Below are 24,527 nucleotides of genomic sequence, written 5' to 3'. Positions count from 1 at the left end.
TCTGAGTATGACTTTTTGCCAGCACCTGTTGCTTTCAGGAAGAATATTTTTGATCTAGAAAAGAGTGTTTTCCATAAAAAATAAAGGCAGAGGCAGTGACCTGTTCTTCTGTTTTTGATAACCTCCAAGTCACAGCTGGGACATTATGTGCTACAACATCCCATGTATAAGTACCTAAAGTAAGACAAAAGAAATATACACACTAAGTCTGAGATCTCAGACCTTCTCTGATCGTCTTGGAAAGCAGCTTTTAGATGTCACCACTGTCTGATCCCTGTCTTGAAACAGCCACAATCTTCTCCTTAGCTTTGCTGAAACATGTTCTCCATATTTTTCTTTTCCAGAGAAGCACATCCGACTGGGGCTATGTTGGAGATCTGGTGAGTTTTTTTCTTCCTCTGTGGAAAATAAGACTGAACAAAGTGATTTTCTAGTTAACCATTTTTTGGAAATCAATCCTTTTGTTTGTTTAGTCCCTTGCTTTTACTGCTGGTTGGATATTAACCTATTTTCTTTAAACAGAGCACCGTTTGCACAATACTGTTCATACAACTGCTCTTGGAGGGAGAAGGGTATGGTAAATATGAACAAATAAGCAACGAAAGTGATTAGACAAGTAAAAGATCTTAATATACCAATTTAATACAGTTCTCCCACTGCCATGGTTTAACCTTTTACAAGACTAGGTCGGTAACCAGTGCTTCAGGTCTCCTTTGTTTAGGACTTTTATTGAAAATGTAAGCTCTACCCTTCTCAGTATATGATGTTGAGGTTTACTGTGTACCCTTCTATGCTGGATTGCACCAATGGAGTCATTCCAAGGACACATTGCATGGTTAAAAGCAAGGAAAACATTCCAGCTTGATGAATTCCCCTTTTCAGCTGAAATGTTATAATGAACTATATCCACATGCATATCCTGCCACCATTGCCAGGTAAAATATAGAGGTGTCTTGAACTTGAGTTCACGTCCCATCTGGCTGCCATATTACAGTGCACAGCAGTAGATAAAAAGGCACTGAGACTATAAAAGGGGTTGGTATTGGCCTCTAGGGCACAATTTCTAGCTGTGTTCTGAATTTATAGTGGTAATTTCTGTTAATTACAGGTGGAGGACGATGACAAGATAGGTCTTTACAGCTACAAAGTTCAATCCACTATAACATCACGGTTGGCCAACACAATGATCCAAGCCAAAATGGTGAATAATGCAAAATGGTCCCAGCACATAGTGTTTGATGTACAAGTCCCCAAAGGAGCTTTTATTGACAACTTTACTATGTAAGTAGTGGTCAGGTATCAGCTTTGTGCTCTGGCAGGTTCAACGTGGTGGCAGAATGTGGTGGGATGGAGGTATTTGTAAAAGAAGAGCAGCTCTTGCTATTTTCCAGGTTCAGTGTATTTTTAGTAGGCTTTCTCAAAGAAAAAAGGCTCATGTCATCATACTGTCTGTCTGTCCACCTCTTCCTCTCCAGTAGTTATTGGGCCATTGGCCAATGCTGACGAAACTTGACAAAAGAACAGAAGTCTCAAATAGACTAAGATCCTACCTGTCTTTTGCAAGTTGGCATCAGATCAAAGGAGATAGAGAGACCCAAATTAGAGCCCTCACTGAACAGAAATAAACTATCTTGGTTCAGTATCCACTCAGAAAGGCAGCAGACAGCTTGCTGGTCAGAAACATGTCCCTATTCACCTTCTAAAACAGTCATGACATGAGCAGTTGCCTGGAGAAAGTGTGAAGGAGATTGGGACAATACATCTTCCTCAGAGTACAAGAGTGTTGGATACTTGAAATTAAAAAAAAAAAAAACAGGTAGAGAAAAAAACATACATACCTGCTGGAAATCAGACTTCATTACTTTGGGATTAAACAAGAGCCTTATTATTTTATTTCCCACCAGCTTAGATTTCACTGATGTTTTTCTAAAGTGAAGAAACAGTCATCGCTTGTAAAGTTGTTTTTCTTCCAAACTGACTGTGTTTCTCTCTCCTAGGGATGTCAATGGTATAACGTTTACCAGCAGAATTCGGGAAAAATCTGAAGCCAGAAAAATGTACTCTCAAGCAAAAGCCAAAGGCAAAGCTGCTGGAATAGTAAGGTATAAAGAGTTTAGCACATGAGCGTTGTACTGAACTTATTCATAAGAGAACTGAGGTGTCCCATCCCAGGAGGAGATAGATGAGGTGAAAACCCTGGGAAGGAAAACGGGTTGTTTACTTATCTAGCAACCCTGATATTTAATTGTCAAGAACTTAACTTGTGTTTCTGCCTTCAGCTTGATAGAACATATTGTGCTAACAGACAACTGCAGTTCCCTGATATAGGCCACAGTCAGAATCAGACCCAGCAAATGTACAGATCTAAACCAAAATACAAAGAAACTCTCTTTCTCCTTGTATTTTCCCAAAATAACCCCACAGCTGACTTTTCAGGAGCAATGCCTTGGATATGGAAAACTTCAAAACCGAAGTGAATGTGCCCCCAGGGACGAGGATCCAGTTTGAACTTCACTACCATGAAATGATTCGAAGGAAACTGAGCTCCTACGAGCACATTATCTCTGTGAAGCCAGGACGCTTGGCAAAGCACATGGAGGTAAATTAGAGCTGGTGTGTGTAGGACACTTCATCTACAGCTCCTTCCTTTTATAGGGGTTCAGTACAAATAGCTTCAGTGCCATTGTGTAGACCAGCATAAGACACTTCAAACCAGGAGCTATGTAGCTACAGGAACAAGGAGCAAATGTGTTCTGCCTCCTGTTGCACTAACACAGTTGGGCATCTCCTGAATCGTGACTGACTCGTGTCAGAACCACTTGGGCAAACAGCTTTTGCCTATATATACCTTTGTGTAAACTTGCCTTGACTGAAGAAAAATCAACAATATTCGCTATTTATTCAGAACAGTGCCTTTCACAAGAATCCCAGCTTCATGAGGTACTGTCCTATGAGAGCAGACGTTCTCTGAATGACACTCCCTGCAAAACTGGCTGCCGGAAAGTGATTTGTCTTATTCTTACCCTATTTTCTTACATTCATCCAAAGGTGTCTTCTGTCATCCATCAACAGACACAGCATACAGGGCTAGCTGGACATTTCCATCTGGCCATTCTCATGTTCCCGTATCATAAATGTCTCCTTCAGCTTTCCATGGCTTCAGCACAAGCTGTATAGGAAAGTTGGCCGCTCGCATGTCCTTGTTGCAAGCTGTGATCTGCTGCAAGCTTCCCAAAGGCCTGAGTTGATCTTACTGAAAAGGACACCATGTCCTACCTCCTAGCAGTCTTACTAACTATTCAGAAATACAACCAGAAAAAGCCCTTATCTCGAGCTGACAGGATAAGACCTTCATTTTCCAAATCACCTAGACCATCCAATCAACAGGGAAAATACTCTCCTGTCAATCGCCTGAGTAGGAGAGGAAGAGAACCTATCATTAAGAGTGAGAACTCATCATCATCCTGGCCTCCTAACCCAAAGCAACACTTAGGCAGAGTCATGTCACATTTCTTTCATGCTTTCAGCATAAACAATGGAATCACCCTTGACTCCTGTCTCACCATTTGCCCCACAGGGTGGGAAAGAGAGGAAGAATGAGCATTTCCACCGAACTTTTTCTATTCTTTGGATACTTTTTTATCTTTCCATCATGGTCTGTTTTCGGCATTGCATGGATCCCCACTGTGAATGAGACTAGTCCTACAGGAGCATTCTCAAGACCATCCCAGTCCTCAGCTGGAGTTTTCCTGTGGAGGATTTGTGAAATCTTGGTAGTACTAACGTTCTCCCTTCCCACCTTTAGGTAGATGTCCGCATTATCGAGCCACAGGGACTTCGCTACGTCCATGTTCCTAATTCACTCGGAGATCATTTTAATGGAATCACCACTATCTCCAAGGGAGAGAAAAAGGTAATAGTCACAGACTGGAAATAGCATGAAAACTCCGTTTTTCACAACACTTGTTCCTACACAGTCATGGCACTTTTTCAGACCTGCTGGAAGAATGAAAAAATATGGCCAAAAAAAAATTATTGCTGCATAACAGTATGTATGAGATGCTCAAATAATATAGTGACAGCGGTATAGAAATATTGTGTAGTCTGTCCATCTTTGCACAAAGCTTTTCATTTGTAATTCTGAAAGAGCAATGCGCTGGGATGCTGGAAGTGAAAAAGGTAGGTGATGAATATTAAGCGGAACAACCATTCTGGAATAACTGCACAGTCTCAATTCCAACTGAGAACACCTGCACAGGGACTTATTTTAAGATGGCTCTTGCTCTTTTCCTTTACATTCTTACCCTAGCTTTCTCCAGCATAGCTCTAGGGTATAAATAAACCCTCCAACAGCAGAGAAGTTTTTCTCAAGCAGCTTCACACAGTGGCTCTGGGAGGGTACAACTCTTCTCACTCTTACATAGGTATCTAACATAGGATATGTGAGTCAGGCCCCAAAAGCCTGTCTACACTGCTGTAATAATATCCCAGGCAGTATTATTTCTTGATATCCAGGCTCAACTTCAAGTCTCATTCACCCACATTCCTAGTTTAGCAAATTATTTCAGAGGTGGTATGTGGCTACATGTATTAAGTCATATATTTTCAGGAAATTTCAAGTTATCCAGTGAAGCAGATAAATGATTCCATAAAATCTGCACAATCAATTATGTGACTAATTAAAGTTATTCCTAGCACTCAGTTTACAGACACATTGCAAACTGTTGTTCATCTGGGGGAAAAAAAAGGGTATTTAGAATGTTGGTAAAATTATGGATAATTTCAACAAGGAAAATGTTAAATAAGCCAACAAGTCACTTAATAGAAATGGTTTGCACAGTTCTAATAGAAATACTTGGTGTTGTAAATGGGTTATCTTATTTGTGTCACAGTTGCTGCTACTAGATCAGCATATCCAGGCAAATCCTAGTGCTCGTTTTCTTTTGAAGTTACAGAGTCCATTTACTGCTTATACTAAGAGCACAAATAAAGAAGAAAAACATTCAGTGAAATATGGTATTTCATAAAGTATGAACTCTTTTTCTTTCAATGATCCACTTTTCGCACAACATCTGATTGACTGATGATCACTTCTCATTTCAAGGCTCACGTTTCTTTCAAGCCAACGATGGCTCAACAACGAAAGTGCCCCACGTGCTCATCCACAGCAGTAGATGGAAATTTTGTGGTGCAATATGATGTGAACAGAGAAACCACGGGTGGAGAATTGGAAGTAAGTGTTACTGATTAATTGGGGAGATCCGTGAAGGTAAGAATTGCTGTCATTAAGCAAACATTGCTAAATAAACTTCATCATTCAGGAGAATAAGCATGAGGAAGAGCTCTGTATCCAATTGAGAGAACAGAAAGATTTTAAGTGGGCAGAATGGATTTACTTAATTTATGACTAAGACGTGGTCCTATATATAGTCAGCAGCAGATTCCTGTTTTGTCCAAAAGCCAATGTCTAGCAGCACTCTGGTGATTTAATGTTGAATCATAGTACAGAGGCATTGGAAGTTGTACCAATATATCAGAAGGAGACAACCAGAACATCACTATTTTTATGTTAACATGAAGCAGAGTTATAGGCTTGAATTATTACAGACAGAACAGTCTTTTAAAATGTTTTTAATTCCTTCCTATGCTAGAGCATGGTAGTTGTCTGAGTACCACACTCTGCTTTCCTTGATAAAAAGGGAAGACTATGGAGTATAGATGGTGCAAGACTACAAACACAGAGATGTGCAGAGCTGAAAGTTAGATTTGGCCCATAAAGAAGAATAACATTAGAATCATAGAATAATTTCAGTTGGAAGAGACCCTCAGGATCATTGAGTCCAACCATAACCTAACTCTAGCACTAAACCATGTCCCTAAGAACCACATCTAAATGCCTTTTAAACCCCTCAGAGATGGTGACTCCACCACTGCCCTGGGCAGCCTGTTCCAATGCCCAACAACCCTTTCCATGAAGAACTTTTTCCTAATATCCAATCTAAACCTCCCCTGGTGCAACCTGAGGCCGTTTCCTCTTGTCCTATAACTTGCTACTTGAGAGAAGAGACCAACCCCACCCCATGCTCCAAACTCCTTTCAGACAGTTCAGAGATCAGAAGGTCTCCCCTCAGCTCATGTTCTCCAGCTGAACCGCCCAGGTCCCTCAGCTGCTTCTCATCACACTTGTGCTCCAGCCCCTCAACAGCTTCGTTGCCTCCTCTGCACTCTCTCTAGTACCTCGATGTCCTTACGATGTGGGGCCCATTTTCTGCTCTATTATTGTCTTGAGTTTTCTGACATCTTTACTATAGCTCACTTCACTGTGAATTTTTTTATTTTATTTTGCAGATTTTTAATGGGTATTTTATTCACTTCTTTGCTCCGGAAAATCTTGATCCTCTGCCCAAAAACATTTTATTTGTTATAGACGTCAGTGGCTCGATGTGGGGACTGAAAATGAAACAAGTAAGTGTTTGACCTCTATTGCAAAATGAACCTCCTGCCAACTTTTCCCGTATGCCCTAACATACAATTCCGTAGCACTCAAAATTACCAGCTAAGTTCTTTACAATTTATTTTGTCAAAAGTCTTGCTGAATTTGGAGAATATTTTGTGAATCAAAGACATCATGATTTTAGTCTTTATTTGTAATGTTCCTCCCATGTTGTAAGAAAGAGGTGATGCCATCAGAATACTGATTTTAGATATATTTTTTTTTAAATTTAATTATTGAAATATTTTGCGAAGGCTCTGACCCCCCCCTTTTGCTCTAATCTCTGCCACTGAATCCTGGGAAAGTCTCAGTTGGGATACTACATCCCTGCTTTCAAAAAGCTGTGGACAAATTGTTGATAGCCCACTGAAGAACAGTAAGAATTGTTTAGACAACATAAGCCATGATGAGGAGGGAATGCAAAAGCCAGGATATTTTACACAGAATCACAGAATCGACTGGGTTGGAAAAGACCTCAGAGATCATCAAGTCCAACCCTTGGTCCAACTCTAGTCCGTTTACTAGATCATGGCACTAAGTGCCATGTCCAATCTCAGTTTAAAAACCTCCAGGGCCGGTGAGTCCAGCACCTCCCTGGGCAGCCATTCCAATGCCTGACCACTCTCTCTGCAAAGAATTGCTTTCTAATCTCCAGCCTAAATTTCCCCTGGCAGAGTTGAAGCCCATGGGCCCTTGTCCTATTGCTGACTGCCTGGGAGAAGAGACCAATCCCCACCTGGCTATAACTTCCCTTTAGTCTACAGAAGAGAAGGCTTGAAGAGACATAATCAGCCTCCAAATACGCCAACACTTGTTCTAAGCAGGAAACTCATCAACTGACGTTCACACCCACCCAGGGTAGAATAAGATGGAATCAGATGAATTTACAGCAGGAGAGATTTTTATTAGATATTAGGAAAAGCTTTGCAGTGCTGAGAGGGGAGTTCAGGGGTTTGTATATCATGTATCACTGAAGCTTTTTAAGAACCATATAGACAAATATTAGTTGAAAATTATCTAGGTACATCTGAATTTGCTTGGAGCACAATACTAAGGCTTGGCAGATTGTTTCCTTGGGGAGACCAGTGCTGCATAACTGGTCAATTACAGACTAATTGTCACTTGTTTACATCACGCATCTTCAAATGATATCATTGCAGACAGAGCTGAGCTGATACAGGCAATTCCTCCCTCCTGAACCACAGTCTTCTCTCTCACACCTTACTCTGTGTTAGCAGGAACTAAGCAAGGATGGGTTGAGTCACATGGGTTTGTTCTTGCTAATTGCATTTTCCTCTTTTTTCTGGAGAAAAGTTCAATTTTATGCAAGAAGTGCAAAAGAGTTGGATAGCAGATGCTATTTTGGATTCTAGTGCTCACGTTCTTATTCATCAGAGGCAGCTTTGTGCTTGTAGTCACAAGTTAGGAATATGCTTTCAGTGACAGGAGGCATAAACTCATCTTCTCTTAAATGTCTCTTTCTCAGACCATCGAGGCCATGAAGGCAATATTGAGTGAGCTCCGTGCTGCTGATCAGTTCTCCCTTATCGACTTCAACCACAACGTCCGATGCTGGAGAGATAATCTAGTCTCAGCCACCCCATCGCAGGTTGAAGATGCTAAGAAGTACATCCAGACAATCCAACCCAACGGGGGTATGAGGTTTTGATTGCCAGGTGCTCACAGAAGTTAGATATCACAGGAACGGGTACCTCAGACAACCTTCAATTGGCAGAGTATTCCTGACAAAAGATCTGATTCCCAAGGTGGGAAAAGCATGCCCTGGGGCTAAAGGAGAGCACAAGGATTCCAGTTTATTGCCTTAGGAGTGGAATGGCCTTTCCGTCTACTGAATGAGCTACAACAGATAGAACACAGACCACAGAACAGCTGCCTTTAATCTATAGGTCCTACCTCCAACCTCACAGATAGTGAATATCCCTGAAAGACCAAGGCTGTCTCATGCCTTTGTAAAGCTGATCATAAGCAGCCCAGCTCCAGGGTCTCCACTGGCTGTTTGTAGACTATATGATGATCTACTAAATGCCACCTTGGGCAAAATGTTCATCATTTTTGTGACTTGATTCCCTGTCTGATAAACAAGGACAGTTGCCTTTTTCAGCCTTATAGCACTTTGGATGCTTCCTTTGTTAGTGCTTGAGCTACTTGTACAGAAAGGGCTCATGATCATTTTAATCTATTGCTCTCTGAAGTGCAGTTCTGGTTTAGTTGTTCAGTTATTAGTACATCAACAGTGTGTAGAGGCTCTACCCAACACCAGAGCCTTCTGCCGCTATGGCACCTTCACTACCAGAAACTTTCATTGGCAACAGGTAAGGTGGGATCAACATTAAGTTATAGACTTGTCCGTCATCATCAGTGTGCGGGGAATAGGAACCCATGTTGCATATGTAAATGCCTCATAAACCAGGCTTTGTTACCCCAAATTAACTGACAGACGAGCTAAGAGAACTGCTCCCATCCAGCAAAGCCAGATTTCAATGCAGCTTTTTATTACCCTGTCTCTGCAGCAGCTAATGTTTTTCTTTCTTGACAAACAAAATACTAATTTTCTGGCTGCTCAGCCTTCCTACTCCTGCTCCTCTCATACTAATTTCTTACTCTATGTCACAAGCCAAACCTTTAGACAGGGTGAGCAAATATATGTACCTTTTCCAATTAAGTTGTCCAAGGCCGGCTGTTTCTGGCTGATGCCAGAAAGTTTCTTCTTCACTCATTCAGTCATCTGCCCACAAACCCACTAGTTCTCCCCACAGCAAATAATTCCCAACACCACAAATGGTCCCACTGGAATTAGCGAGGGGGAATTGTGGGGACGGGGGTGGAAGTGACAGCTTCAGATGAGAAAGGGTATCAACATCTGGTGTCTTAGTGGGACTTAGTGCTAAACACATGTTCATGTATATATAGAGATGTATAAATTAGTATAAGTAGGTATTCATATGTTTCAACATCATGGTGAGAAAAAAGTAACATGCTGATGATCAAATTCAGATGGATTACAGACTATTCCTACTTACAGGGATGTACATCCTGACTAATTCTGCTGATTTCAGTAAATAGTATAACTATAGGTAAAGAAAATATAGAAGATCTGTTTAATACAATCACCCAAATGCAACATATTTCAGCTTCCATTTCTTTAGGGAACCAGAGTGAAAGCAGATGTACCATGAGCATCACAGAGCAGGGGTTTTGCTGCCTTGACCACAGGTCTTGTCCATGCTAGTTAATTCCACTAGAATCGCAGAACTGATCTGGATTGGGCAAGAGACCCAACAGGAATCAAACTTGTTTTCTTCATTCTGTCTTTGACAGGAACAAATATCAACGAAGCTCTTCTCCGAGCCACTTTCATCCTGAATGAAGCCCAAAACTTAGGCATGTTGGACCCTAACTCAGTCTCCATGATCGTATTGGTGTCTGATGGAGACCCGACAGTAGGTAAGGATCCTACTTTAGGTGAGAAGAAAGGCCGGTGGGATTGGCCTGAGAAAAGCGTGCAACACGTAGACACTTTGACAGTAAGTTTAAAAACTAATGTTTCACTTTCTTCCAATGCCTGTGCTGCTCTTTTGTGAAGTGCTATAGGTGCCATGGGGCTTTGCATAAAAGCTTTCAAAAAATGAATGGATTATGTTATGAAAGATATGTACTTCTTGCAATTACAGAGATGAGCAAGTCCTGTAGGAGAGTTAATCACAACAACCTTAGAAAAAACTTCTATTTCAAATTACCTCGGCCCACACAGATCTATGCAGCCCCCAGTGTAACACCAAAATCAGGAAAATGAAGCAGAAAGCAAATTAATTTGGGTTGGATTTGGTACAGGAGAAAAGCAATCGCTTGCTGCAAGATGCCAGCCTAGAGGAGGCTGCCATTAAAAATAAGCTGGAAAAAAAACAGTCTAAACAGTGGCAGAGAACATCTTCATTACAAGAAACAAAGTAAAACCTCTATGGAGATGTCTTAGTCTGCAGAGAGCTTGAAGAAGTAATTCTGGGAGAAGTCTAGATGTGTTATAGTGACGGACTCCTCAGGAAGCCAATAAGAGCCCTGGAAATCCAAAGAGTATGCATCAGATACCAAAAACAAAATAAAAGAGTTCAAAGGAATCATATTCAGTGGAAACAATTTGTTAATCTCCATCCAGGAAAAGCTCAAATGTCACTGTAGGCATTGCAAAAGAGAGACTGGGCATCTGAGCTAGTTGTCTAGATATCCCTTACATTAAGACAGAACCAGAGTCACTGAAGAGCATGAGTGTCCTTACCTTGATGGAGACTTCCTCCATTGCTCAGATGGATGTCACCTCTTGTGTGTCTCCAAGGTGAGCTAAAGCTGACGACGATCCAGAAGAATGTCAAGCAGAGCATAAAGGATGAATTCTCTCTCTTCTGCCTTGGGATTGGGTTTGATGTCGACTACGATTTCCTGCAGAGAATCGCAACTGACAACCGTGGCATGGCCCAGAGGATTTTTGGAAACCAGGAGACTTCTGCCCAAATGAAGGTGCGTTTCTGGCCCATTGCCTCTGAACCTGAGGGTCCAGCTCTGCTCACAGCTGTGGAGTTGCGTAACTCCACTAACAAGAGTAGAGTTACTGTAGGTTCACAGGGGAGGTCACAAAAAGCATTGTTTCTTCTGAAAAGTCCTGCAAGATGACAATCACACATTTGCCTAAGTGCTCCTAGTTATTATACAATTTTTGTGGTATCTATAATACATACTTTACTGCTCTGTAGAGGATTTCCCTTACATTAAGAGAGAACCAAAGTCACTGGAAGAACATGAGTGTCCTTACCCTGATGGAGACTTCCTCCATTGCTTTATATTGGATTTATATTCTACAAAACAGCCCTAACTATTAAAAAAATAAATCTGAATTAAAATTAAGGCCTGAATTTTACCTCAGACCACTTCAGTACTAACAAAAGACCTAGATATAAATGCTAAATGCTAATCCAAAGTTTGCCATTGTAAGAAAAAGCTCAGTTCCAGGAGGCTCTGGCTCTAAATCAGTGAGTGGCAATGGTTGATGAACAAACTCTTACATTCTTACTCCATTTCTATGCACTGGTTTCACCACCTGTGCAGGCTTTTCATACCTCTTCTTCCCCAGCACAGGTGTGATAGGACACACACAGGTGTGCCAGGACACGCTACCTGGTGTTCTGCCAAACAGAGCAGCTCTGAGAGAGCAGCCCCTCGGGATGAGGCAGCCTCCATCCCTAGCACTGTGTGGGTACATCTTTTCCTTCTCTGACCCATACACTAAACCCAGTTAAACCCACACATCCCATTTCACATCAGCCAGGTACATCAGGGTCAGAAAAGGGGGAATGGTTTATAGCACAGAAACAAACCCAAGTGAGACATAGGTCTTATTTTTGACAAGAATTCGTCAGGAAGCAGCTGTGTGTCTTACACAGCAGCAAGAGCTGACCAACCTGGTAATGGATTCAGACTCATATACACCTTTGTCGAAGCCTTTTAGGTCTTGGAAGAGCACAGTCCATGGGCTTCTGAACACCCTGTGACTTCCACAACACTTGGGCTAGACCTTCTTGCTGTACCTTCTTACAAGTGTACTAAGGTCTAAGTTTAAATGTGTCTGCATTCCATGGGACAACGAAAGTGCCTTTTCCCATTAGGGCCTCAGGTTTTGTCACCTGCTGTCCTTTCGGTAAGAGTGGTGCACATGGGACGGTTGCTTCAGGTACAACCAACTCACTTCTCTGTCTCCTTCCATCTCAGAATTTCTACAACCAGGTCTCCACCCCACTCTTGAAGAAGATTCAGTTCAACTACCCCCAGGAGTCAGTGTCAGACGTCACCCAGAGCAGCTTCCACAACTACTTTGGTGGCTCAGAGATAGTAGTGGCTGGGAAGGTCGACACGGAGAACCTGCAGCACTTGGAAAGCATCGTCACAGCAACAGCAGTAAGTGAAGGCATCCTTAGGATACCTGCCCCTGGGCTTTGGGCTGGTTCATTCACTCGTGTGCACAGTCTCTTTGCTGGAGGTTATTGCCAGCAGAGTGTTTTGTCCACTGGGGTTCTGGGTGGGATCATGAGGAAACTCATAGGCAGTTTGTCCAACAATGTTTCACAAAGTAAAGCCATGAATATTCTCTACCTGCATTCTGCAGCCTGCCAGAGGAACTTCCTTCTAATAAATGTACCATACAAAATTCAGTTGCAAACCAGACTAAGACTATGGAGTCCTCCTTCATGCTTTGTGAAGGTGCAGTGGAGATCCTCTAAAGTAGATCCTTTCATGGCTGAACTTCTCACTGTTGGAGAGTTCAAGCTGGTGGGTCTCCATTGTGTCAAGTCCTAGCACTGTCCTTTTAGGCTCTGCCTTGTGGCAAGTGTGATGAGGCTTTCACCGTGTTTCAGGGTTGCCCTACCAGGTGGAGTGGAATGGGGTGGGAATATTACATCCAGGTCCTTCTTTCTGAGGAGGAACTGCAATATCCACACTCTTACAGAGCTTACGAGTTGCCATTTGTTATTTGTTGGAAAAATCAAACTCATTCAATATTTTTTCCTGCCAAAACATAGTGCAGTCCAAGGGTCTTTGGGGGAAAGTAGAATTTGGTTCCTGTTATTTAGTAGGAATTGTTTGTGAAAAGGCCTGAGGAGAGGATAGCAGCGCCCTGTAAAAGCCTCTTCTTCTGGCATGTGGTAATACGCGCTTTGGTTAATGCTGACTGCTCCTTTACCTATTTAATCCACTGTCACTAAAAGTATCTTTAGCAGAAGACCCTCCTGGACAACTCCCCATGGCAATCAGGTCAACAGTGCTGGGAATTTCTGATCTAGAAGTGACCACAGGCAGAGCCAGAGCAGATCCTTAATGCCAGACACGCCAAGATGGAACTCAAAGCCACCGCATTCTTCTGGCTCACCCTGCCTTATCTTTATCTCTCGTTGATTGCATAGGCAAACGCAGAGCTCGTCATGGAAACCCTGCGAGATGTTGAAGAACTGGATGGCTTCATGAAGAAAGACAAATACGCAGATCCTGATTTCACTAGGAAGCTGTGGGCCTATCTGACCGTCAACCAGATGCTGGCAGAGAGGTGAGGAGAAATGTGGTCTGTGATGGAAGGGAAGAGAAGGTTGAGGGTAGTCTGGTCCTCTCTGAGACCACAGCCATGAGGCTGCTCACAGGGTTTCAAATGGGTAAGATAAACAAATTGGAATAACAGTAGGTGATATTTACAGTCACATTACTCCTATTTTACTACTCACAGATATCAGGGAATAGAGTTTAGGAGCAGTTAATTCAGAATAAGGGTCAAACAGACCTGACTGTGGGGCTGAGTGAATTAAATGAATGGCAGATTTTCCTTACACAGCCTGAGTTAAAGCTATGGAAGGGTTCAGGGTGAATCCCCTCTGAAGCAGAAAGAAGTCTTCTGCTGAGACCAGGAGATGGACTGGACTTCTTTGAGTCTAGACCAAAACCCCCACAGAAGCCAAGAATAGTTTTCTTATGGAGAGAGCATTCACGTGGGCCTTCAGCCTTTCCTTCTTGCAACACCTACCAGTTTGGCTCTACGACCGCTCTGTGGAGGCATTGTCAGGACAGCTGTCCTGTACAGCTGCTAATCATGCTTTCTCTTTTGTTTTCCACCCAGAAACACAGCCCCCACTGCAGCTTTGAAGAGGAACATCACCAAATCCATCCTACAGATGTCTCTTGACCATCATATTGTTACTCCCTTCACAGCCATGCTGATAGAGAATGAGGAAAAGGATGAGATAATGCTGGCAGACCAGCCCAAAGACCCCAGAAGAGGCTGCTGCCCAGGTCAGTGTCTTATTCTGTCCATTACTACCTTGTATTTTGGCTTTGTTCTTGTGATGGAAGAACAACTGAGTTAATTTTTCACTCTGGGTGGTTGTGTATATAGGATCACAGAATCACAGAATAGTTTGGGTTTGAAGGGACCTTCAAAGCTCATCCAGTGCCACCCTGCCATGAGCAGGGACATCTTCACCAGCTCAGGTTGCTCAGAGCCCCATCCAGCCTGGCCTGGGATGTCTCCAGGGATGGTTCCTCCACCACCTCTCTGGGCAACCTGGGCCAGGCTCTCACCACCCTCAGTGTAAAAAATTTCTTCCTCATATCCAGCCTGAATCTCCCCTCCTTTAGTTTCAAACCATCACGCCTTGTTCTGTCACAACAGACCCTGTTAAAAGTCTGTCCCCATCTTTCTTATCAGCCCCTTTTAAGTCCAGAAAGGCTGAAATAAGCTCTCCCTGGAGCTTCTCTTCTCCAGCTGAACACCCCAACTCTCTCAGCCTGTCCTCCCAGCAGAGCTGTTCCAGCCTCGGATCATTCCTGTGGCTCCTCTGGCCCCTCTCCAGCAGGTCCATGTGTGTCCTGTGCTGAGGACCCAGAGCTGAACCAGCACTGCAGGGGGATCTCACCAGAGTGAAGAAGAGGAGCAGAATCACCTCCCTGACCTGCTGTCCATGCTCCTTTTGATGCAACCCAAGATATAATTTGCCTTCTAGGCTGCAAGTGCTCATTGCTGACTCACATCCGATCTTTCATCCACCAGTACCCTCAGGATAACCTATATTTCCAGTGAAAGCTGAGCAAGCCTCCAGCCACTTTGAGGCCACCCTGTCACACAAGTGCTGTTTGGAGCCATTGCCTTCAGAGAGGACAGAATGTGCCAACATTGCAATGATGAGGTTTCCAATAAGCCTACAATGTCACAGATTGAACATCTTCTTACTAGGACAGATATGTGTAATTCCCTGCACTGAAGCTGTTGAATTGACTAAACCATATTTTATCACCACTTCTAAGCCTTGGAAGTTTCCTAAGATTATTATCAATCAGCTGCAAGGATCTCCAGAGGTCCCTTCCAATCCCAACCATTCTGTGATTCTGTGATAAGAGTTAAAAAGTCAGACTCCATTTTTCACCAGTAGCTTATGGTTAGTTCAACTGCCCTGGTAAGTCATGTTCCTCTGGTGAGACACTGGAGTAAATCCATCCTTACCTCATTATACAAATCTGTCTACTGTAAAGAGTGTTGCACTTGCTTTACATTGGTAGAACAACATCAGGCTCTGATCTACTGCATGACTTCAAAAATTACAGAATTAACTGTGTCAGAACTAACAAAAACCTAATTATGACTGTCTTTTAACAGGTACTCTAGGATTAACTCCAAACGCACCTAATAATAACAACAAAGGCATCCCAGCTTGGGCCAATGTCACGGCTGTACCAGTCAGCTTCATGCCTGAGCAAAGGAGCCCTCCTGTGTCTTCTCTGAGCATAAACAGAGGTAAAACCTACAGTATTTCTCTGCAAAGAAGCATTAGACAGCAACACTCATCACCCATTAAACAAACAAAGATGATGTAACCAAAGTTATTGGTCACATTGGGAATTTCAGCTTCTGTGACAAGACGCTAAGCTCTACAGTGCTGCAGGAGTCTATCAGTTGTCCTATTTTTTTCCTGTTGAGTTTTCTGAATTGTTCTAAAAGCTCTATTGTCATTTAGGGGCTAGTCCACAAGAGAATAAATCAGCTGCTGTGAATAGCTGGTAAAGCTACTTTACTGCTGTTGCAGAGGACATCAGTGTGAAAGGTTCTCAATGCAGCCTCTGCTGAAGATCTGAGCAGGAAAATGTCAGCCACCTCAGTCAAATTTTTGCAAATCCATTTAGTAGCCAAGGATCACGCTTTTATTTATAAAATACTGAGTCGTTTTGACTTTCAATAGATGAACTTGCAAAAATATGCTCTAAGACAAGACTAGTTTAGATCCTAATGGGATTCCAGCAACCCCGTCTTAAGTTGCGTGCTTCCCCCAGGCCGATGCTGTTCACTGAGCTCACATTCAGCTTTTCTGCAGTAGCAAAGCTAATGTAAAGTTACTGCCCTTGCAAATGACAGACAAATGTTCTGTGGTAGATAAAAATCTCTGAATACACTGATGACTGACGGATCCCATTAATACTTGGGCCATTGCCACAGTTTAGTGCCTGCTTAAACAAACCAGCTGTGAGAGCCTTTGCCTATAAAAGCAGCATAACTACAATAGCTCTGGGAGTGTGCCTGTGTGCGGATGTCTATATTTACATAACTATCAACAAAGAGCTATCAAACTCCTTCTCAGCACAGCTCAAGGGTTAATCTAAGACCTTGACTAGTCAAAAAACTGCTTGAAAAGAGGATGAGCAAGGCAAAGTTACCTGTCCGTCTTATACATATAATTTGCACTGGGAATTCTCTTTTATTCCTGGAAATGTTGATCAGAACAGGCCTTGGTATCAAGTTGGGGAAGATCAAGTAGTTGATGAGAATAAGGAAAAATTATTGAGGTCTATATTCAAGAGATTCAATATATTCAAAAGATTCAAGACGTTCAAAAGCTCCTTCACCGCTTGCAGGGTACCTACTCTACCATTTCCCATGAAGATGTCCCTGACAAAGGGCCCAGGATTTGTCTGACGCACAGGAAGAGTTAAATATTTCCAAAAGGCGAGGAACACTGGTGAATAAATGGAAGCTGGCTGGCTATCCCCATAGACAACACTGATTACGGGCATGTCTGTTAATGCTGACAGGGAGATACCAACTACCATCAAACTAGCAAGAGCTGGGCAGTGCTTTGCACTTCACGATGAGACTGGAGGCAGCTGCTTTCAGTGCTAGGTGTGGGTGTTTGTCTCATTTGAGGCAAATTTTAAAGAATATGTGACTTCCAGAGGGGGCCAGTCCCACCAGAGTGTTAAACGTACTGTGAGAACAAGTCTTGATTGTATTCCTCCGGGGAGATTTTAGGTAGGACTTATATTTACCCAACGTCGATATGGTGATATGGACTTGTAATGTGTCTGAGAGCTTCTTAGTTTGAGAGAGTGATGTCCCGGGATGTTTCATCCTGAAAAAAATAAGGCTTAGCTCCTAGAATTCCAGGTTCAGCAGGTGGCACCCTAGTGTGCAGTTGACCAGTTAAACCAGCAGTTCACTGCACTTGGTGGTGTTCCTCAAGCCAATAATGTCATGTCTTTTCCTTAAACAGGGGAAGTATATAGAATCATAGAATCATTTTGGTTGGAAGAGGCTCTTAAGATCATCAAGTCCAACCACAACACTGTCACTAAACCATGTCCCTAAGAATCTCATCTCTGCATCTTTAAACCTTTCCAGGGATGGTGACTCCATCACTGCCCTGGGCAGCCTGTTACAATGCCCAACAACCCTTTCCGAGAAGAAATTGTTCCTAATATCCAATCTAAACCTCCCCTGGTGCAACTTGAGGCCGTTTCCTCTCATCCTGTCACTTGGGAGAAGAGACCAACACCCTCCATGCTATGAGGAGAAAGTGTCTAAGGGGCTTTTTTGAGGAGCATCTGAGAACTTCCTTACCTACTGCGGGGGTGGAAAAGGCCCTCCTTCTACTCTGAGGAGTCCCAAAAATTGCTTCAAAATTCTCCGAGGAAAGCATCTCAGTCTTTGCATCCCTTACCTATAGGGCAGGTACCAGCTTCTCTTACCTGTTTCTTTTCTGTATTTCAGTTGACAACGACCCACATTTCATCATACACCTGCCCAAGAGCCAAAGGAACATCTGCTTCAATATCAACTCAGAGCCTGGAAAGATCCTGAACTTGGTTTCTGATCCTGGTACTGGTAAGGAAATAAAACATGGTTTACTTTACAGCACGCTTTTCTTCTCTCAGGTCTGAAAAGTATCTGGAGGGAGCAGGGGAAAGTGGTTGTTCCCGTTCACATCTGGAGTGCTGGGCCCAGTTTGAGGTCTGCCAGTGCAAGAAAGATGGTGACAAGCTGGATTAAATTTGGTGGTGACCACCAAGATTATCATAGGGCTGGAGCAAAATATGTACAGGGAGAACTGGAGACAGCTGAGTTGGGTCAATCTTAAGAAAAGAAGAGCCAAAGAAGATACATAGCTAAAGGACAAGAGGTGACAGAAATAAGGTGCAACAGGTGGAATTCAGAGTAGGCGTGAGTTATTAGGAAAAACTTTTTCACTGTGAGGATGGCCACTTGTTTCTGCCAATCCCATTATATTCCCTGCTGAGATCAGAACTCTAAGTCTTTAACTGGTGCTCCAAGATTTAGGCAAGATCTGCTTCTCCACTCTTCACAGGAGTTGTGGTCAATGGGCAGCTCGTTGGAGCCAAGAAAATGGAGAATAAGAAACTCAACACATACTTCGGAAAAATTGGGTTTTATTTCAAAAACAAAGGCCTGAAGGTGGAGATCACCACAGAAACAATAACACTGAAAGATGGATCTTACAGCATCACGCTGACCTGGTTGGACACGGGGCACATCATTCGGAAACAGTAAGTTGCTGAGTGTTTGTTGTCTGCCCTGTGGAAACCATTTGGAACAATAGCATTGGACTGACCCAGCTGTGGGTGGGATCCAGGTCACAGGGTGCCTGCCCAAGACTGTGTGAATCTTAGCTTGATGTCTAAGCTCTCGTTACAGCTAATGAAATTAGGCAGCAGGGTCAAGACAGTGATTCAGTTGACCAGACACAGAAAGAGCTGAAAGAGTAGAGTAGAAAGAGCTGAATTCCTCTCCCTACTGCTGACTGCATTGGCTGAGACCAGGATTCAGTTGCCTAAACACAAGCACCTAATGTTATTTGAGATACCTTCAAGGTTCCTGGTGTGATGGGAGACATGACTCAGAACATCCAGGAGACCTTCACCTGCAGATTAACAGCTAGCAGCCATGTTGGACATCCTACAGCACTAGACATGTTTTCAGGCAAACGGATCACTTCCAAAATCTCCAATCATTGTAGCAAGAGCTTAAATTTGTAGGGCAAGATTTGGTTGCCTGAACGTGGGCATGAAGTATCAGTCCTACTGTCCTGCCAGACCTCTGGGTACCACTCCCAAGGCTGTGGGTTTCTGATGGATCCTCTGTCATATCTATCATCCCTGTGTGGTTGTTCTAATACCCAAGAGCATCTTAAGGGGCCTGACAGCTTCTGTGTGGGCAGCTGAACTGAGTCCTTCCTTTGGTTCATCTCTGCCAGGCTTCTTATATCTGTGAAGAAAGAAAATAACATTACCATCACCGTGGGTGAGGAGATGTCCTTCATGGTTGTGCTGCACCGTGTGTGGAAGAAGCACCCAGTTAATGTCAACTTCCTGGGAATCTACATTCCCCCTGAAAACCAGTTCTCTCCTGAAGCCCATGGGCTGATAGGTAAAGGCTGTGGGTTGGGTGGTGGGAATGGGGGACACTAGGAAGGGTTTTTGCTAGATTTTTGAGTGAACTCACTGGTGTTGGTGTCCTGATGGAGAAGGTGTGAAAATTATTTAAATAAAATATGGGAGAGGTTCCTGTAATGTCCTGGAAGCCCCAAGGACATTGTAGAACATCTGGGATTAGAGATTATTCCTCATCCCAGCTGGGGAGAGTGTTTTCCAAACAAGCCTGACTAGGCTTGGAGACACTGTGACAGGGCTTTCCTGGTGTGGCTAATCTGCTGCAGGTTGAAAATAAAAAGACTGAAATAAACCCTTAAAAAACCTTCTTTCTGATAAGATTTCTGTGCAAACATTCATAACTCAGCTCTCCCCTGAATGACAGCAATGGCATACAACAAAACCAAGGGCTCCATTCACAGGGAAAATCAGCCCTCTCAGCCCTGGACCCACCCAAGGCTCCTTTTAAGATGTGGGAATCCTGTGCAGCAGAGGTGGCTTTCCCAAATGCTCTTCTCAGCTCCAGTCTGGTTATTTAGAAGTTTGCTGGTTCAAAAGCAAAGCTGTTTACCCTCCTGATCTGATGGCGCTGGAGACTCGGTGCCTTGTGATCCATGCAGAAGGCGTTCGCCTGATGCATCCCGTTTGTTTTTCCAAAAATGCCCAGCAGCAGCTTCCATGACAGCCCCAAAAGTCAGGACACGCAAAGAGCTTTAAACCTCTCTTTGATCAGGTCAGTTTACGTCTGAACCAGAAGTGTATATCCATGACCAAAGACCTGGGCAAGATCCGGAGAAACCACAAGCCACCATGGAAGTGAAAGGCAACAAACTCACTGTTACCAGGTAGGAATAATGTATTTTATTCCTCTTTCTAAATCTGGCTTCTTTTTATTGACATTGATGACTACAGGCTTATTAAGTCTCAAGGATCTTGGGGGGGAAATTCCCTATTTTCCCTCTGTTAACTATCTGGTTTTAGCAGTTAGTGAAACACTTGGGACAAAATCACAGACTGGTTGGGGTTGGAAGGGACCTCTGGAGATCATCCAGTTCAACCCATCTGCTAAAGCAGGGTCACCAGAGCAGATCACACAGGAAGGTGTCCTAGTGGGTTGGAATGTCTCCAGAGAAGGAGACTCCACAACCTCTCTGGGCAGCCTGGGCCAGGCTCTGGCACCTCAAAGGAAACAAGTTTCTCCTCATATTCAGACGGAACCTCCTGTGCTTCAGTCTGTGCCCGTTGCCCCTCATCCTGTTGTTGGGCACCACTGAACAGAGTCTGGTCCATCCTCTGACACCCACCCTGGAGACATCTATCAACATTGAGATCCCCTCTCAGCTTCTCTTCTCCAGCTGAACAGCCCCAGCTCTCTCAGTCTCTCCTCATCAGGAAGATGCTCCAGACCCCTCATCATCTTTGTAGCTCTCAACTCCCTCCAGCAAATTGAACTAGTTGGGTTCTTTCATAATCATGCATGAACTGTTGTGTCCTTATAGCTGCCCAGCATCTGACCTTGGCCAGGCCCTGTCAAAGTGTCTGGGACCCCCACAAAAGAGCCCACAAGCTCATAGAACTGTAAAATTAATTTGGGGTTGTTTCCACTTTCTGCTGGTGGAAGACACACATCTCGATGCTTTAGCAGAGCAGTGCCATGAATGAGCAATGCTACAGGATCAGGGAAGAGCGGCTGGAAAGCTGCCCAGTGGAAGAGGATCTGGGGTGTTGGTGACAGCAGCTGAATCTGAACCAGTGTGTGTCCAGATGGCCAAAAATGCCACCAGCATCCTGGCTTGTATCAGGAATAGTGTGGCCAGCAGGACCAGGACAGTGACTGTCCCCCCGTACTGGGCACTCATGAGGCCAAACCTTGAATCCTGGGGTCAGTTTTGGGCCCCTCATGACAAGAAACACCTTGAGGTGCTGGAGCGAGTTGAGAGAAGGGAAGGGGCTGGAGCACAAGTGTGATGGGAGCGGCTGAGGGACCTGGGGGGTTCAGCTGGAGAACAGGAGCTGAGGGGAGACCTTCTGATCTCTGAACTGCCTGAAAGGAGCTTGGACCCAAGGGGGTGTTGGTCTCCTCTCCCAAGTTACAAGTAATAAAATTAATTGGCCTCAAGTTGTACCAGGGAAGGTTTAGATTGGATATTAGGAAACACTTTTTCCCAGAAAGGGTTGTTGGGCATTGAAACAGGCTGCCTGGGGCAGTGGTGGAGTCACCATCCCTGGAGGTGTTTAAAAGACATATAGGGCCTTACAGACATGGTTTAGTGATGGACTAGATGCTGCTAGATTAAAGGTTGGACCTGAAGATCTTAAAGACCTTTTCCAATCAAAATGATTTGGTGACTATCAATGTCATCTTGTCGTGTTGTGACCTTCATTTTGAGTGGTCTCTTCCTCACAGGGGGTTGCAGAAGGACTACAGGACAGAACGCGTGCTTGGGACGGAGGTGCGGTGCTGGTTTGTGCACAACAGCGGGAAAGGGTTCATCGACGGCCACTACACAGATTACCTCGTGCCCACCCTGTACAGCTTTCTGAAGAAACCCTGAATGCTCCAACATGAAAACAGTTTATTATAAAAAAATTCTGATCTGCTCCTTCATGCCAAAACAACTCTTCTGAAGAGTAGCTGTCAGCCTGTCAAGCCAGATCAACCGAAGGTGACTTCACCACCATTTGCTTTATAAATGATCAGTGTTTCAAAGGAATGTAACTCCCTTTCCTGTTAAAAAATGAAATCTGTAATAAAGTGACATGCTGGGTTGTAGTATATGTACCTTGATCTTGCCGTGTCTGACTTATTGGATAGTAAACACCATTAAAATTTTCAGCTATTTTGTAATGCACATTTCACAGCAGACTTTTAACTGCATTTGGGCTCCTGCAGTGTGGGTAAAACACACAAACAGATTTAATACTTACACCTTCGCTTTTTCAGACTGCTGGGAAAATATAAGTTCATATACTGCTGGACTGGGCAAAAAAGACAATGTGCATTAGATGTAAAGGAAATCTAACAGGAAAGGAACATGGGCTCTGCAGTGGGTATCATGAGGAGTCTCTAGTCTTAAGGATGGGTTAACCAACAGAATGTCCTCAAAATAACCGATGCTGCCATATCACAGGGAAATTAATTACATAAGCCCAAGACAACCTCCAGCATATTTTTTGTGAAAATGTCAACATCACAGTGGAGTTCACACAAAGATGCATATCTGGGAAAGCAGGAAACATTCAGACTATCTAGAAATCACCACCAGTACTGAAAGCTTTCCTCCCAGCGATGTAAGCTCCCAAAAGACGCCTTAACACTTCAAGAATATTCAACAATGAATGAGAGTAGTAGCAAAACAACTATGTGTGTGTATGTACCCAGAGACAGACTTAAAACTCCACTTTCTGGCAACCTTAGAAAAATTATGTTGGCCAGATCCTTCTCAGCAGCCCTAATCTAGGAAGGGGTCTCAGGTAACCCACTTGCCATTCAGAATTTTGGTTTCCTTATAAACTAAAGGCTGGTACATGACCTTTCTCGCAGCCATGGTGTGCACAGTGAGAGGATCAATGTGTTTTAAGTGTCTTTCCAAAGTAACTCTCAGAAACCATTCATCATTCCTTTGAGCTCATTTATTACCTTTGGCCTCCACAACATCCTGCAGCAGTGAGTTCCCCGGTTTAACCAGGCTCTGTGTGCTGAGGGTGTTTTTAAATCCTCAAACCAGTGATTTCCTTGTTTCCCAGCTTCTGTGTGAATACAAGCAATAAACAATCATTCTCTGGCCTTCTCCACACAATTTATAACTTTACATGTTGATTATATTCACGTTAGTTCTTCAGGGTCCAGAATGTTAAGTGCAATTATTTTCAGTGATTCAGAAGTTCCTCTGTTTTTTCACTTACCTTCATTACTCTCCCGCACAGCTCTTCTCAGTCATACCTGTTATTTAAGAAACAGCAGACCTGTTTACACAATCCAGGCTGCAAAAAAAGAGCCTGAACTTACAGACAAGTGTGTCTTCTGACTCTGGTTCCCTTCCACATAATTCTCCATTCTTAGAACCACAGAATCATACTGGCTGGAAAAGATCTTTAAGGTCATTGAGTCCAACCATTAACTCAACACTGCCAAGTTTGCCTCTAAACCACATCCTTGAGAACTTCATACATACATCTTTTACACCTCTCCAGGGATGGTGACTCTACCACTGCCCTGGACAGCCTGTTCCAATGCCCAATAGCCCTTTCCGAGAAGAAATTTTTCCCCATATTCTAAGCTAAACCTCCCCTGGAGCAACTTGAGGCTGTTTCCTCTCATCCTGGTGCTTGTTCCTTGGGAGAAGAGACCAACCCCCTCCATGCTCCAAGCTCCTTTCAGGCAGTTCAGAGATCAGAAGGTCTCCCCTCAGCTCCTGTTCTCCAGCTGAACCCCCCAGGTCCCTCAGCCGCTCCCATCACACTTGTGCTCCAGCCCCTCACCAGCTCCATTCCCTTCTCTAAACTCGCTCCATTCTTCAGATACTGTGTTACTGCTTGACTCTGTCTTGCATTTGTGTCCAGAACCCCAGCAAAGCCATCTGATGTCCCATGCAAGTTCCTCTCAAACTACTCCAGACAGCAGCTGTTTCACCAAACCTGTGCAATCTCTCAGCGTTTCCTGCAGTGGTCCCCTGGAAACCAAAAAAAAAAAAAATAAACAAGACACAGAACCTTGAGGCAAGGGACAAGGAACAGTGATTTTTGCTTCTAGCGACCCTGAACTTTTAAAGTG

The 24,527-nt window shown here is 43.6% G+C and overlaps 1 protein-coding gene and 1 long non-coding RNA gene across 2 annotated transcripts in view; one reads left to right on the top strand and one right to left on the bottom strand.

The window, feature by feature from the left end:
- Nucleotides 1–22,541, top strand: part of ITIH2 (inter-alpha-trypsin inhibitor heavy chain 2) — a 29,156-nt gene extending 6,615 nt beyond the window's left edge. The window contains exons 3-21 of the mRNA XM_065049288.1: nucleotides 345–380; nucleotides 1,109–1,281; nucleotides 1,998–2,102; nucleotides 2,437–2,599; nucleotides 3,806–3,913; nucleotides 5,105–5,233; nucleotides 6,349–6,465; nucleotides 7,980–8,148; nucleotides 9,833–9,958; nucleotides 10,845–11,026; nucleotides 12,272–12,457; nucleotides 13,462–13,601; nucleotides 14,163–14,335; nucleotides 15,696–15,833; nucleotides 18,078–18,191; nucleotides 18,673–18,871; nucleotides 19,579–19,751; nucleotides 20,487–20,598; nucleotides 22,161–22,541. Coding sequence (XP_064905360.1) covers nucleotides 345–380; nucleotides 1,109–1,281; nucleotides 1,998–2,102; nucleotides 2,437–2,599; nucleotides 3,806–3,913; nucleotides 5,105–5,233; nucleotides 6,349–6,465; nucleotides 7,980–8,148; nucleotides 9,833–9,958; nucleotides 10,845–11,026; nucleotides 12,272–12,457; nucleotides 13,462–13,601; nucleotides 14,163–14,335; nucleotides 15,696–15,833; nucleotides 18,078–18,191; nucleotides 18,673–18,871; nucleotides 19,579–19,751; nucleotides 20,487–20,598; nucleotides 22,161–22,308 — 2,691 coding nt within the window. The 3' untranslated portion in view covers nucleotides 22,309–22,541. The remainder of the gene's footprint in view (nucleotides 1–344; nucleotides 381–1,108; nucleotides 1,282–1,997; nucleotides 2,103–2,436; nucleotides 2,600–3,805; nucleotides 3,914–5,104; nucleotides 5,234–6,348; nucleotides 6,466–7,979; nucleotides 8,149–9,832; nucleotides 9,959–10,844; nucleotides 11,027–12,271; nucleotides 12,458–13,461; nucleotides 13,602–14,162; nucleotides 14,336–15,695; nucleotides 15,834–18,077; nucleotides 18,192–18,672; nucleotides 18,872–19,578; nucleotides 19,752–20,486; nucleotides 20,599–22,160) is intronic.
- An 827-nt stretch (nucleotides 22,542–23,368) lies between these two features.
- On the bottom strand, nucleotides 23,369–24,370 carry LOC110356733 (uncharacterized). Its single transcript, XR_010469671.1, has 3 exons — nucleotides 24,236–24,370; nucleotides 23,660–23,696; nucleotides 23,369–23,503 (listed from the first exon to the last, which is right to left on the bottom strand). It is a non-coding gene; the product is annotated as an uncharacterized LOC110356733 (long non-coding RNA).
- Nucleotides 24,371–24,527: the final 157 nt, after the last annotated feature.

The sequence above is a fragment of the Columba livia genome, chromosome 1, assembly GCF_036013475.1.
Source record: "Columba livia isolate bColLiv1 breed racing homer chromosome 1, bColLiv1.pat.W.v2, whole genome shotgun sequence".
Classification (NCBI taxonomy): Eukaryota; Metazoa; Chordata; class Aves; order Columbiformes; family Columbidae; genus Columba; species Columba livia.
The sequence above is the reverse complement of the archived record's forward strand: the minus strand, read 5'-3'. Positions and strand labels throughout refer to the sequence as shown.